Below are 15,989 nucleotides of genomic sequence, written 5' to 3' on the forward strand. Positions count from 1 at the left end.
GATTCTTTTAGAAACAAAGTGTTCTGAATCATTCCCGAGTGTCCACAACTCGGATGTGTTTTCTTTTATTGTATTCCCACATCATGGTTGTTTTCCCATAGTGAAAGGCATCATTTTTACTGATCTTTCAAGAACAGGTATTTCTTACCTGTTATGAAGTTGAAATGACTCCATACTTTTAAGTTATTTGGTCTTTGGCCCTGCTCTGTATTTGCATCCTCATCTTCTATATTATATCTCAAAATGTGACTAAAATTACTCTTGCTCAATGAAGTAATACAGTGTATGTAATATGTAACATGGCCACTCATCAATAATACGATATTCATTGGCAACAATTTTCACAGATTGTTAGCATTGACCTAGATTAGTTGTTGCAGCCCTAATCTGAATACTACGAAGAATGATGTATTACAGAGACTTAGAAAACTAAAAGCTTACAACAAAGTATGGTAATTGTATTAAACTTTTAACTGTTATATTATTTTTTATTTGTACGACGTATTTCCTATTGGTTTTATAGTTGACAGATTTATGGTAAAATATGTGTAGATTACAAATCAGGCACTTTATATCTGGATATGAAGTGGATTTTGTTCTTGCATAGGTAATTTAGGCAACCTTACTTTTGTTTCTTCTATACATCTATCCATACATTTTTTGCTTAGACTGATAGTTTCCCAGAAAGTTAAAGTCTATCCCAGTAGCATGGTGTGCAATTTAGGACTCAGTTAAGGATGGGTTGCATGTCCTTTGCAAATCACAATTTATAGAATAAAGGTTGAATTTACTGTGGCAACAGTAAAAGAAGAGTTTTAAAGTGTATTTTTCCAACCATTTGCATCTGCTTTCAGTAAAATCAGATAATGGATCATCATTGGTGATGGATATATTTAATTAAGAGTAGATATTTTGGAAAATAGAAAGTTATCTTTATTCATTAAAAACAAGTGAACATCACTTTAAAATACAGTAATTTATTAACTACTTCTTAATGTTTTATTTATTTATTGGTGCAGAATTACTTATTTTTTTCCAATCTTATAAAGTGTTCTTGCTTAGAACCAGCTAGACAATTCAGGCAATTGTTAGAATTTCAAAAAATAAGTATTATTTTTCAGACCATTCTCTTCATTTATTTATTTGGTATATCTACAGTGGAACCTCGGTTTACAACCAAAAAGTTTGCCAAACTTTTGCCTCGGTTCACAACCACACACTCGGTATACGAACAAGCCAGTTTCCCTTTTGGTTTGTGTGCGCTGATGATTTCCGCACGTGTTGCATTGTTCTCGGTCAGACGTGCATGCTTTCGCTGTGAACTCTTTGTGCTCTATTTCATTTCCCTTCCGGTTCGTACACACCGATTACTGTATTTAAGCACGTGTTGAGCCGCTCCCTGTTCATTGTCCTCAGTCAGACGTGCGTACTTTATCTGTGATCTCTTTGTGCTCTACAGTATTTCGTTTGCTTTTATAGTTAGCCATGGCTTCTAAGCAAGTGAAGAGTGGTGAGAAGAAAGTTTTGCAGAAAATTGAAATCGAAGTAAAGTAATTATTGAAAAGTATTGAGCGTGGCATTCGTGTTACTGATCTTGCCGCCGAGTACAAGAAGTCAAAACCTACGATTTCGACGATTCTAAAGCAGAAAGAATCTATTAAAGCAGCTGATGTTGCAAAAGGAGCAGAGTTAACCAGTCAGAGACCTCAAGTGCTGGAAGAGGTGGAAAAACTGTTTACCAGTTTACTCATTTACCAATTTGAGAACCCTCGTGCTTTCAAGCAGCACAATGTAAACAAAGCCAGACTAGCCAGTGATGTGGAGGGCAAAAACAAAGGGTTGGGTCACAAGGACTTTGTTTTTGTAATGGCTGCATGAGGCTTTCGCTCCCACCATCTAAACAGCTAAAAACACCAGAAACCTAAGAAATCACACAAGAGAAAACACCTGAAGGAAAACATCCCTCCATTGCGGAGCCAGACTCTCCCTCAAAACTGTAACCTCCTCTCCATACAGTTCCTCCTCACTTCATGCCAGAACTCGACTCAAGCAAGGTTAGTTTTCTTAGTGGTTTGTTAGTTTTTGTATTACAAATTTTTCAAATGTTCATTTTTTTTCCCCTGTGCTTAAAACTCATTAAAAAGGTGTTTATACAGCGATCGGTTGCAAAGCTATAGCGTGAACTCCTGTAATGTTATTTTCTTGGTTGCTTGTGGTTGGTTTTTAAATAAAGTTCGGATTTGTTCAAATGTTCCTTGACACCCCAGTGCTTAATACTCATTAAAATAAGGTGTTTATACAGCGATCGGCTTTCAAGGCTATAGCTCGAACTGCTGCAGTGTTTCAGAGAGGGAGAGAGAGAGCGAGAGAGAGCACGTGCTGGTGAGAGAGAGAGAGAAAGCGAGCTCGCGTGCTGCTGAGAGAGAGAGAGAGGGGGTGTGTGCTGCTGAGAGAGAGAGAGAGAAGGTGCGTGCTGCTGAGAGAGAGAGAGAGAGAGAGAAGGTGCGTGCTGCTGAGAGTGTCAGTGTTATTCAATGTTTTTATATTAGTTTACTATTACACTGTGCATTATATGGTGTAATTAACTATATTTGTGCTTAATCTTTAAAAAAAAATATATTTACATACAGTTTTTATGGTCTGGAACGGATTAATTGTATTTACATACAATCCTATGGGGGAAATTGATTCGGTTCACGACCAAATCGGTTTACGACCCGAGGTTTGGAACGATTTATGGTTGTGAACCGAGGTTCCACTGTATTTATGTGTAACTTTGCTGCCAAATTTCTTTTTGCATCAAAAGGAAGCTGGTTAAACTAGTGAATCTATAGAGAATTAATCTAGATTTACTTAATTGTATTTTATTTACATTTTGTTAATAACAAATATTAAAACTTTGCAGATTTTAGATCATTTAGAAAACGGATTAGCAGAAGATGGCAGTATGATAAATATCCTTCAAGAAAACAGGCAAGGCAAGTGAATTTCAAATTTCCAACTTCTTCCAAGTTCTGTTAAGTATATTGTATTCTGTATTTAAAATATATAATTGAATACTTCATTGTAAATGTGTCACAGCTGCTGAACACAGCAGACATATTTCAAAACAGTTTGCTTAGAAATTAAACCGAGCACCCAAGTGGCTATGTTTTGGTATATTAATTATCGGAATAGAAAATATTTTGGGACATACAACTGCATAGTCTAGCAGATGATATTCTGTAAATTCCAGGCCACTTCCTTCATCTTATGAATGCTATTAGAGGGTGCAGTTAACAAAAATCCTCTTTCAACTAATATGTATGATAGGCACCAAAAATTGTCGACAAATGCACAGAGTGCATCTTCTGACATATTCAGTTAGTCCTGTCCTTGACTGTTTGATGTGAGACTGCAGTTTTTCATATAGTTTAGCTTTGATACAGAAGATCAGGCAAGTGTGAATCTGCATAATTGATATATTTGTTGTTTATATATTGATTTCTATGTAAGTAGGAATTTTCATGAATCCAGTATATTTGTAATGTAAACAATAATGTAGTTGTTATTTTATTATACACTGATAAACATTTTGTGACATTTGACCCATCTGGTATGAAGTTCTAGTGAAAAATGACTCAGTGTAAATGATTTAACCATATAAAGCTGCATTCAGTTGCTCAGTTTTTTTGTTGTATAGCCCAGTTTACAGAATATACTACAAAAGCAAAAATATTCACAAACATGTATAGCAAATGCAGAGTGCAGTCATAAACAGAGTCAAATAAAATGCATGTCATGTACTATATGGGGATATGTGCTCTGTGTTTGGTAATACTGCAAAACTTGATGTTAATATTTCTTTATACCAGATATTACATCGGTTAAACATTAGTTTGTTTTATGGTCAGATATGGTAGGCTGAATATTTTATATTGTTTCAAAATGTCAAAAATTACTAGTCAGTGAGAGTGATTTCTTAATCATATAACTTGATGTTTAGGAAGTTGCCAATATTTTTATTTATTTATTTGTTTGTTTTTACATTGTGTAATTTTCCTTCAGGAGCAATTTAATCTACTTCTCCATCGTATCAGGAAAATGCAAGTGGCAAATGCTACAATTTAAATTTAAAAAAAAAAAGTAATGATGGAGAATATAAAAGAATACAAAATACTTTGGAAAATCAGTCAGATGCATGGTGAACAATAGGTGGAGCTTACAGAAGTAAAAATGAAATGAAGGATATGTCCATCTTTTCTCTAAGGGAAAGGGATTTGCATGATAGCTTTGGTCACTAATTTTGAAGAGTTGTACTGCACAGTATAGACTTTATCACCTTTTTCAATCATTATGTGCTTTTGTGTGCATGTGTCTCTGAATGTAACCAGCAGTACGGACAGCTGTACAATAATCTCTGTCACCGATAAGCAGGTTAGTTAGCAGCTGACTGTTTAGCTGAGCAGTAGAAAATGCTGCTTGTAATTCCTTGTTTCCCAACAATGTGATATATGGAGTACAGCTACTGGAAGGGGATGGATAGAGTCTGAGCGGTTCCCCAGCATAGACAGCATTCCTTTTCCGAGGGATAAATCATCATTTAGTAGTATGTGCCAGTGCCATCATAAAGCCTTTTCCAACTCTATGAATTATTATGTCATTATCAAAAACAAATATTTAAGCTTACGATCAGTATATTGTATATTTTAGTTTAAATTATTATTATTAGTTTCTTAAATAAGAGTAATATTGCTTAAGTGTCATTTTATTAATAAGTTTGATTTTTTTTAATAATAAGTAATAAACCATTATGGATTTTTGTGCATTTCCCAGTAAGTATTTAGTCCCGACACTTTAGTAGAGGCAACTTTTGTAGCAATATTCCCAAGTATTTTGGGGTAAATATACACCAGCATTAAACACAGGTTGGAAGCAATTTATTTGTTGCATGTTGTTCAGTTTAGTCAGATGACATTTATGTACTTATGTACTTATGTACTTAGACTGTTATAGCACATTTATGTTTTTGTCATTAGACCACTAAAATAAGATTTTGGCCATATGCTTGGACACATTTTGCTACTAAAAGGTGAGGTTTCACCCAAGCTTCAGTTTTTAGCAGGTTGAAATATGTTCTTTTGCAGTGTTTGTTTCCATTTCAAATCTGTCCATCCATCCTTCTGTTTTATTCATATGTCAAGTCTCTGCTGATGAAAAACAGCCCCACAGCATAAACCTACCACCTCCATACTTCACTGCAGGTGTGCTGTTTTTGAAGTGTGGGAATTGTTTCATTTGCGTCACATATATTTCTTAGACCTTTAACTGAAAGCTCTACTTTGTTCTCATCTAACCACATAACAGCTTGGTCACTTGCATGTTTTTTTTGTTTTTGTCAAACTCCATATTTTCTATCACATTTGTTTTGGGTAGTGGCTTCTGTTGTGTTTCCTTACTGTACAAGCCAGGTTTATGCAGTGTGCTTGATATGGTTGATCAGTGCAGATTTACTGTACTCTGTGACTACATTTTTTAGCTCCTTAACATTGTTTTTTTAGCTGCTCTCTGACTTCTCTCACCAAATACCTTGTTTGCACATAGAGCTTTACAAGACACCTTTGTCTGGCAGTTCTGACATGGCTTCTGTTTTTTTATGATTTTGTGTTATTTTATATCTGACCTCTTTGAAATGCTATTTTGTCTTCACTTTCCCAGTTATCCTTCAGATTCAAAACCTGAATAGTGTTTTCTTAACTCTAGGATATATCCATAAAATAGGGCATTTATTTTAATGATTCAGTGATGGAGGACAGCTGCAAGTCAGTTGTGACCTCATTAGCCAGTTATTTTCAATTTGAGTTTCTGTTCTTTGAAATAAAAATATCAAAACAAATGTTGACAGTAGAATGTATTGTTCAGTAAAATTAGTGAATTGGTCAAGGTGTAACTACTTTAGGTAGGCATTGTATATAAATGTTTCTGTGTGTAAATTTGTTATCTTAGTTCTCACTGATTTATTTATTTGTTGTTTTCAACAATAGCATGCTGGTTCAACAGGCAAAGTGAGTCTTGCTACTATTTTATATTTGGTTTTTGAAAGGGAACAAACTGCAGGATGCCAAATTCATAATGATAACTTTTTCAGCAACATATGTTCAGATCACTTATCCTGTCTTGAAGCAAGACTTGCAGTACTTGCAAATTTCACTATGTACATTTAGAAGTGTAAAACCGTTATTTTAATGCACCTTTTTTCTTTTTATTTTTTATTCGGAATTGCCTAACTGCAGTAATTACCAGGGAACACCTGAATCTTAAGAGAACTAATTGATTCAGAAAGTAGGACAGGCAAGGAAGGTTATGGGATCAAGGACCTGCCCTTTCCTATGCATTTCATAACACAAGAATTGGTTTTTTCAACCACATTAGGGCTAGAATTATAAAAATATGAACCAAAGTAGTTTTGTTCTAAAAGAAGTGCTTGCTACTATTTTTTTTTTTTGAAATCCTGAGTACTGTAAATAATTGTTAAGGTTTTAAAGAAAGAAATATAACCAGATACACAGTGTGTTTCTAATTTACTTCACATTATCCATAAAAATATCAAAATAATGATTTCAAAACATAACATATTTAAGCATTCCTCATTTTTGCTTTTTTTTTTGTTGACTTTTTTTGTTTGTATTACAGTAGCCAAGAGGTTTTATTTAAAAAAGCGTGTATTACTCATTATATAAGCTTGTATTTATCAGAGCCCTAAAATCAAGCTAAACATCTTTAAAGTGAGATTTTTTAAAACTAGTGAGACAGATAAGTGTACTGCACAGATATGGATAAGTTTATTTGTAATAACTGTCAAATTAGACAAGAAAACAAAAATATCAATTGAAAAAATTTACTTTTTTATGTTATATAACCTTAGCAACATACAATTCTAAAATGTCATTCTTTTCGGCTTCCTGATGTGACTAATTCCCATTTAAATAATGAAAATGTATCTATTGTGAACCTACTCATTTTAATGTTGTGGTTGTTGCTGCCTAAGGTTTAATCCAACTTGGATTTTTTATCATAAAATCACTTATAAAATGTATCAAAAATAAGATTATGATTACAATTACAAATCTGTTAAATACAGCAGTAATAGTAGTATATTACTACTATGTTTTCTGGATGTATTGCTTTATAAGTTTTATTCATTTTCTTCTCGATTAAAGCATTATATAACATTCCCTATAAAATCAGAGAATTTAAAGGATAAATGTAAAAATAATAGCACATTGAACATGTATGTTTTGTTGTTTATTCTTTGCTTTTTTCCCCTCAGAATTCGCTCTCTCAGACAAATAATTGATGGCTAGGAAAAAGCCTTCAGTTTAATAGCATAGTGTCTCATTCTGCTCTTGTTTCCTGCAGCCTCTATTCAGCTGTGGAGGTCACGTCTGTGCCGGGTGATGTACTCAATGGCAAACTGTCTGCTAATGATGAAGGTACGTGGGCGGCAGCAAGCTGTGGATGTACCGTATTGCCTTGTGTGCTGCCGCTTTGAAATCTGTGCGGTTTCTTACCTAGTATAAGCAGTGAAGCATGTGAAGGGAAAAGCTGCACAGAAATTTCAATTAATGATAATATGTTTGAAAATCTGTCAGTGGCATTCATGTTTTTGATTGTATTTAATGTTTGTGTTAATACTTTTATTAATTTTGCTTATATTATTTTGTGCATCATTTAAAAAGAAGTCATAAGATGCAGTAAATTGCAATTTCTGAACTGCACTGATAAAAATGCTTTGAATTTAGCTAATGATGAAGAAATTAATTAAGGAAAGCTACTATAGTAAAATTCAGTCACATCACTCCAATAAACACGTGCATGTTGTGGACTTTGGACCATTGCACACTGTAGGAAATTAGGTTATTGTCCATTATTGATTTTTAAGACTTTGGTAATTTTTAGTGCTTTTTAGTCATTTAAAATTTAAGTATTTTCTGCTGATGGAAGCTCATTGCACATAAAGCCTTTTAGATAGTAATATTTTTACCAAAGAAACTATAAATTAAGTTTATGAAAAGAAATTCTATTCAGTAAAATTTGTAGTTTTGCATTCTTATGTGCAGGTCTTACAAAACTGATATTTGTTGCATGTCATTTTGATTGATGCTGAAATGTTGTAAATCATATTAAGAATAGCATATTTTAAACAGAGAAACATTCCAACTGGGTAAAAGTGTAGCATTCAATTTCTTGAAGAAAAACAGAATCCTGTCAAGGATGTACAAAGGGTTAATTCACTGATTGCTAATATAAACTGCATACATGTTAGTAAAATGCATATATAACATTGCTTCTTGGCAAATATCACCAGGGGGAAGAGCACCAAGCAAGCAAAGATTAGTCTTGATCAAGCTAGAAGGGAGAATTTGAGGGCATCATATTCTGTCCAGGGAACAAGAGGAAAACTATAATCAGTAGATGAGCTGTCTGTTTTTGGGGATTTATTATTTCACCTTTGTCTTTAAGAAAGTAGCAAACAGATTTTCATTCTCAATAAAAACAAAAATTTGAATAAGCCATTTTCTTCAATCTAGGCATCTTTAGCCATAATGAGGGACAACTGTATGTATTTTTTTTTTTCTAAGGATGACTACATTTTTAATTAGGTTTGTGTCATATCGAAGATAATACTATGACTCAGAAAACAATAATGTTTTGGGGTTTCACTCTAAAATATATAATATGTATGTATGTTTATGTATTTAAAATAAGAAATTTAATGCCTATGTATCATTTTAAAATTTATCACATTCCTGATGTTTAAAGCATTTTTATATTTAGGAGAAAATTTAGGAAGCTGTTTTCTGTTTATTTGTAACTCATATTAGAAAATGGTATAGCTGTGGCATAATGTATACATCACATTAGACTGGCTTGCCCTCTTCTGATGCCATCAGAGGAAATGTTACAGTAGGAAATTTTCTTTTGGATCTGTTTTACGTTAACACACTGAGGTTTAGTAAGACAAGTTTAATTTTGTTACAACTGAATGTCAGGTAGACAAACATGTACTGTACTTGTACTACTGTATAAACTTTATATTGAAATATATGATCAATTGTGTAAGAGGAGATAAATGAATAGTGCATTTAGAACAATTTCAGTTGTTTAAAGCTGACGCTTGTACACTGCAATTTTTAAAAAATGCTTTAACCACTATATTATACTTTATTGTACTTGGAAAAACTGTAATGATTCCCTTTGTAGGCTGTTCGAAGCACAGACTTTTTTTAATAGCTTTTGCAGAGCATGATCCAGGGATAAGTTGTTAATGGTTTCATGATTGATTCAACAGTCTACTAGGAATTGAGCTTTATGCACATTAGATTCAAAAAACATCACCCTAGTGTGTGTGCTTTTGTGACATTTTAACAGAAATTACTGAATTAAAGTAGCTCTATGCAGATTTATTAGGAAACACAAATGCTGGATTCAAAATTCTATTTAATTTAGTCATTGTGCACAACTTGTGATGAGAACACTGCAAATTGAATCATATTAATGATTTATTAAAAAGGAAAGGTTTGCAGAATGTTTATGCTTTTCATAGTCATGTTGTTATACTATATGTGAATGTCAGATCTATATATGATAAATGTATGGACTGTATATCATAAGTAATGATTGATCGAAGCTGGTCATTGTTGGCGTACTCATGTGATGGTTACAGAAATGGTTTCTAATAGATGTTTGACTGAGATTCGCAATTATTTGCTACCAGGTCCACATCATTGATTTTGAGGTGTGCCAGTAGAAGCAATGATACCCATATTCAGTAGAAAATCACAGGAATAACTCAAGTCTCCCAGTGGCTTCAAATCGTTGCAGCTATTTATATACAGCCACGTATGGTTTCCTTATAGTTGAGTCTGTGGCTTAGGGGGAAAATGGAGCCTGCTTTCACTTGGAAACCGTTCAATAGTTTTAGATGTCTAAAAGAGCTTATATTTTTAAAAGAGTTAATAGCCTCTAGCATAAGAGAAGTCAGGCCTTTTACATACAAAATAATGCAATATGTAGTACAATTAATTTAAAATATTTTTGTCTATTGTGAAATATTTTAATTTATGCTTCCATGTATTTCAGTTGTGGCATCATGGTTGGAGGGAGTTAAAGCCATGAAAACCATACACTATATAATTTAACAGTCCTCATGACCCTTTATTTAAATGTTTTTGTGATTGTTGGCAATCCTATATGAATATCTTAAACCAATGTTCAGTATCACTTTGTTAAAAAATGAATATTTTAGCTCGTCAAACAGATAAACTGTGTTAAATAGTTTGAGAACAGAGAACATTTTTTCAGCTGCTTAAAAATTTCAGTTGAAATTTAGACAAGTTTGCTATCTTTAAATGGGTGAAATTACTGTTTATTATACCTGCGGTTTCAAAATGAGATTCATTTTAGCTGCCTTTTTTGGTTTTATCAGCTTTTGTTAAAAGAACAAAGAAGTGGGATTTCCTTTTTTTAAATGTGTGAACAAAAATTCTGTGCATTATACTGCCATCTGCTGTATAAATTCTGTTTTACAGACCTGCAGTAGTTTATATAAATAATGTGTGTATGTCATTTTTCCTACTGGTTATCGCTTGCAAATTTCTACTTACATTCTTCCATGAGTGAAAGTGTATTAAGAGTTTAATCAGCCTGTTTGTAGATGTTTCTTATTTTGCATGTCTTTTATTTATCTGTTTTGGTCATTCTTAATAAGCCTTAATTTGATGGTCATTTGGTAAGCTTTTAAATTTTTTTTTTTTAAATAGATGCATTTTTATGACAGATATTTCTGGTGTTACTGTGTGTGATTTCTTAAGGAGATTGTTATTATATGTAAGGCCTCTTATTCCACATTTTTAGGGTTTAACTTTCTTTTTCTGTCAGGATTACGTCCTAGCAGTGGATGTATATCACTCCATTATCAAGTATGAGCCATCTCAGAAGCCCCAATTACTAAGTGGAATTGGAAGAATATTTTTACAGGTGAGAATACTGTGTCAAGACCATTACCCAATAAAACTAGACATTCCCATCATAACAGCCAGCTTTAATGTATTTTTAAATTAGTTCATCAAGAAGGTTGCTAGAGGCAAAGAGAATATTTTAACAGTACCTTAAAGTAATGAAATTACTTCTAAGTATAAATGTTGCAGCCTAAGCATTGAAACATAATATTGACTCAGTTTTTTTTGTTAACATCTGAATTTTGTAGCATAATTTATCAAACCAATCATTTAGAAAATCATGTGTAATGTTGTTGTCATTGGCCATCTTTCTTTCCATGTCATTTTTACAGGTTGATTTTGGTTTAGTTAATTGTACTGTTTCTTACTCAGTTAAATTGAAAGCAGTATATTACTTCTTTCCAGTGATACTGTAGATGCCCCTACATCTTCTTGTTTATTCAAGTCTCAATGGTGTATTATTTGCACAAAATGTGATAATACCACAATTATTCAAGATTTCCATGCTGTAAAAATGTTTGATAGTTTGAAGAATAATGCACCCACCTTAAGTCTGTTAAGTGACAATCTTTATCAGCGTTAACTATCCTGCAGTTAATTATCTTTCACAGTATTATTGAAGAATGTTTTTCTATTCGTGCAGAACCTCATCATCTCAGTGACATTTGTGACTATAGTGGTCACAAATGGCTGGTCTCAAATTCTCCAATCTATATGTATGATATTTTCACTAAGCCAATTTTTGAGAGTTGATACAAATGCAGTATACACTTTTTTAATAGCATGAACTGATAAGCATACTTTCATTAAAAAGAAAAGAATTATGCTAATTTATTTGAACAATTACCACTTATGACATATCTTATGATATAATGCAATATAGTATTATCAAAAATCAAATCCAAATTTGGTATCGGAGCTTTTAAAGATTTTTCAAAATTTAATGAAAAATTATCTTTTCCTTTATGTCAATTAATTTAAAATACCTGTAAATACTGCTTTTTTGTTCCCCAAGGATTCTCATCTTGATCATTAAATAAAAACTACTTCTTATATTTGTAGGCTCATTTAAAATTCGCCCTTTAACAAAACTGGCTTTGGCTGCAGGGGTGTGGAAATCAACATTTTTTGTACTTGTCCACAGACAAGTAAACTTAGAAAATCCACTTGTCCACCAGTTAAATTCACTTGCCGATAAACAAATAACAAAAGTGAAAAATAGTTTATTTTTTCTGATCTCTTTTATTGATACCAAAACTGCCTTCCATTTTAAAACTGAAAAAAGTTCTTTCAGGGAGTAGTATTTTGCCACCTTGCTCTAGAACATTATATAAAAGATTCCCTTATCATTTTAACTCACTAATAAACAATACCTTCATTATAGCTACACTAGTTCTGTTTCACATATTACAGTCACATAACAGAACACTGTCCTGATTTATTTTCTGCCATGTTCTTCAGCCTTTGTCTTGCAACATCTTCTCCCCCAAGAATCTTTACCATCTCAGACAGCTTGGGCTGAATGCTGTTCATTTCTGCTTGAGATGAACTGCATGGTTCCTGGACTGATGGTCCTGCAGAAGTTGATGCTGATGACTTTTCAGGTTTTTTATGAGTGATGTGCCTGTTGCAAGATGACAGCCAGAATTCCACATCTGGTAGTGGGTCAAACTCTTCTAAAGGTTTGCCATCAACAACAATACGCATCTGGTTTTGAGGGTTCTTAGAGAACTCTTTACTAAATTCATATTGGAGAATAATCTCTCACAAGAAGCTGTGGAAAGAGAAACTGTAAGAAGCAGTGAGATCAGCACACTAACATTCTTCAGAGACACTTCCTTCCTCAGCAGAACTGAGCCATAGACAGCAAGTGGATGGTACTGCCGTTGCATTGATATCTGCAATTTAAGTGCTTGCCATTCAGATGGTACATGTTTAACTTCCTCATCAGTCAAAAAATCACTATACTGCTGGCTCAAGTTCTTGATTTCATAGTTTCCATAAGTGCTCAGTTCATACAGAGTGTGTGGCCAGGTTCTGAAATCAAACACCCTCATATCTGACACAGGAGGCCTATCAAGGTCAGAGAATCTGGTATATATTAACTGAACCATGCTTTCCAGAAGATCATGAACATCTCTGTCTCCACAAAAATCTCTGAAACCACCAGACAGCTTTAGGTTTCCATCAAATGTACTAGACTCCTTGTCAAACAGGTTATAAAACTTTGCAAGGTTTTCTCCTGGCTCCTTTGTCATGGCATGCAGTCTGGTTTACAAAGTGTCAATGGCCTCCTTAACTTCAAATATCAGCAAGTCTTTGCTCTGGAAAAGAGTTGAGGTGGCTGTAATAGCAGAAAGTACATCCATCATCAGATATAGACATTTAATAAATTTTACTTGCTTGAGGTCATGTAGGATGGCTTTAACCTGCCCCAGTTCACCTGCCTTGTTTGATGTGAAAAGCATCTGTTCCATGTGGGTAACAGTTACATCTAAAACCTGGCTAACAGCTTTCAGTGCTCTGGACTTTGATGATACCCATCTGATGGCTTTTATTTCTGAATGCATAAGCAAGGTTTCATTCAAAATTGATGCAAGATTTTGCAGCTCACTTCGTCCCTTTGGTGTAAAAGAATAAAACTTGGCAGATGCGCTTAATGGTATCTTCAGATTTTTTCAGATAGCCTATGTCTTTTACAGCATTAAGTACACCTAACTCCAGTTTATGTGCCACACAGTGTGTAACAAGAACTTTGTTACTTACACAATCACTGAGCTTTCTGGCAACAGCATTTTTAGCTCCAAGATTAACTGCTGCACCATCAAGATTAATGCACACAAGCTTTGGGTCATTGTCTCCAATGTTTTCAATATCAATGCCACATTTTGACAAACCATTTTTATGGCAGCAACAACACCATCTGCTCTGGCATTTTCTAAATTCTCAATGCTAGCCATGGCTATGTAGGGATCAAACGTTTCTGGATGAACGTACCTCAGTAGTTTACCTTCTTGGTCTATTACTGATGAGTCAGTGCTTGAGTCACTCATGACTAAAAAGAATCTGACATGTTTCATGTGGCTTGAGACATCATTCAACAAAACAGATGATATTGACTTCACAAACTCAACACAGGCGTCCCTGCCTCGATGGTCAATCCCTAAATTTACATCATTCTTTTCCTGCACAGAACACAAGTTGAAAGTCAGTAAATGGCCTGTTGTGCTTAGCAACAGCGTAAGCAGTGTTGAACAGCCTAGCATAACGCTCAATCTCCGAGCATTCAACTTTAGAAAACACTTTTTCAATTGAAACTTTTTTCTTACTTTTAGACACATGCTTTGACATACAGGCAATGTGTTTCGCAGACAGCTGATGCGACAGTAGTGTGTCTTTTCTGTCGACTTTCTTACCAGTAAATAATTTGGATGTTTTGTCGGCAATAAGTGAATACTGATGGCAAATTTGGCAAAAAACGGAGTAAGTGTCGTCTGCATTTACCCACGGAAACTTTTTGAGCCATTGCGATTGAAAAGACCGTTTTCGTTTTTTATCATACTCACGGTCCTTTTAGCTTTTGTTTTTCTTTTCTTGCCCTCATTGTCCGGTTTTCAGGGCCTGTTGTGCCAGTTTTAATCAAGTAACGATCCATTTCTCATCTGCGATACTACTTGCTTCAGTTTCAGCAACACGTACTGTATATAGCGAGAAAAACCTGCTTACCACAGGAAAAAATAATCACGTCTAAGTGAAGATTTTTATAGATATTTCATAACGTTTGGAAACTGTTAGAAAACGATCTATAGACAGCTCATCAAAATTGATGTTGTCACGCAATAAATTTCTTAATTCCTCAATATATCACAACCTACGCAAAATTGCAAATTTCAGGAAAGATTAACTAACAAGCTTTATGATGTGGTGAAAACATTTGTATTGTAAGTAAAATGACCGCATTTTCATGTAAAAACATTGAATTTTATCAATAATATATAAAAGTTATCGATTATAATGAAAAATCATGAGATTACATCGTAATGTCGGCATGAAAAAAAATGACCGCACCTCCAAGCGTGTAAATAGTAGGGTAAAATACTTATGTAAGACTGTAAGAGTGCTTCTCCTTTGAAAAATCAGCCATCATTTTGTAAACAATACTGAAGACCAATTTGAGACATGAAGAACATGCCTAAGTAGACTGTTTCCGCAAGAAGTATGTACCCAAATGTTTAAAATTTGAAAGTAGTGGTAAAAATGTGCCCTGCACAGCACATATAATTCTTTTTTTCTCAAGAAAATTGCACTTGTCCGTGGACAATGGAAACCAGGAAAACACGCTTGTCCGACGGTCAATTTACCCGTGTCGGACGAGCCGGGCATTGGATTTCCGCACCCCTGATTATTATCAGTATATTGGCAATCACAGATACCATCTCTGTTGCTCCCATACCATTCAAAAAGATGTTGTTTGCATTTACTGGCGCTATCGCAATTTTGTTCTTATAATGTCACAATTTTAGTGTTTACCGATGTATTTTTATAATTCCAGTAGATTGAGTCGGAGCTATTCTTCATAAATTCGGAGTTACCCGACCAATCTGCTGGGTGCATTTTTTAACACAATCCCTTCATTTCAGGGGCTCAAAAGTAATTGGACAATTGACTCAAAGGCTATTTCATGGGCAGGTGTGGACAAGTCCGTCGTTATGTCATTATCAATTAAGCAGATAAAAGGCCTGGAGTTGATTTGAGGTGTGGTGCTTGCATGTGGAAGATTTTGCTGTGAACAGAGAACATGCAGTCACAGGTGCTCCCTATGCAGGTGAAAGAAGCCATCCTTAAGCTGCGAAAACAGAAAAAACCCATCCGAGAAATTGCGACAATATTACAAGTGGCAAAATCTACAGTTTGGTACATCCTGAGAAAGAAAGCAAGCACTGGTGAACTCGGTAACGCAAAAAGACTTGGATGTCCACGGAAGACAAC

General features: G+C 34.2%; 1 protein-coding gene across 3 annotated transcripts in view; it reads left to right on the forward strand.

Moving 5' to 3' along the window:
* trappc12 (trafficking protein particle complex subunit 12) overlaps positions 1 to 15,989 on the forward strand; it is a 99,338-nt gene that overhangs the window by 60,022 nt on the left and 23,327 nt on the right. For 2 of the 3 annotated variants that reach the window (XM_039748838.1, XM_039748836.1), the window contains exons 7-10: positions 2,906 to 2,978; positions 6,024 to 6,044; positions 7,399 to 7,472; positions 10,921 to 11,019. In XM_039748838.1, coding sequence (XP_039604772.1) covers positions 2,906 to 2,978; positions 6,024 to 6,044; positions 7,399 to 7,472; positions 10,921 to 11,019 — 267 coding nt within the window. The remainder of the gene's footprint in view (positions 1 to 2,905; positions 2,979 to 6,023; positions 6,045 to 7,398; positions 7,473 to 10,920; positions 11,020 to 15,989) is intronic. The other variant, XM_039748837.1, reaches the window with a different exon arrangement.

Source organism: Polypterus senegalus, chromosome 3 (assembly GCF_016835505.1).
Source record: "Polypterus senegalus isolate Bchr_013 chromosome 3, ASM1683550v1, whole genome shotgun sequence".
In the NCBI taxonomy this organism is placed as follows: domain Eukaryota; kingdom Metazoa; phylum Chordata; class Cladistia; order Polypteriformes; family Polypteridae; genus Polypterus; species Polypterus senegalus.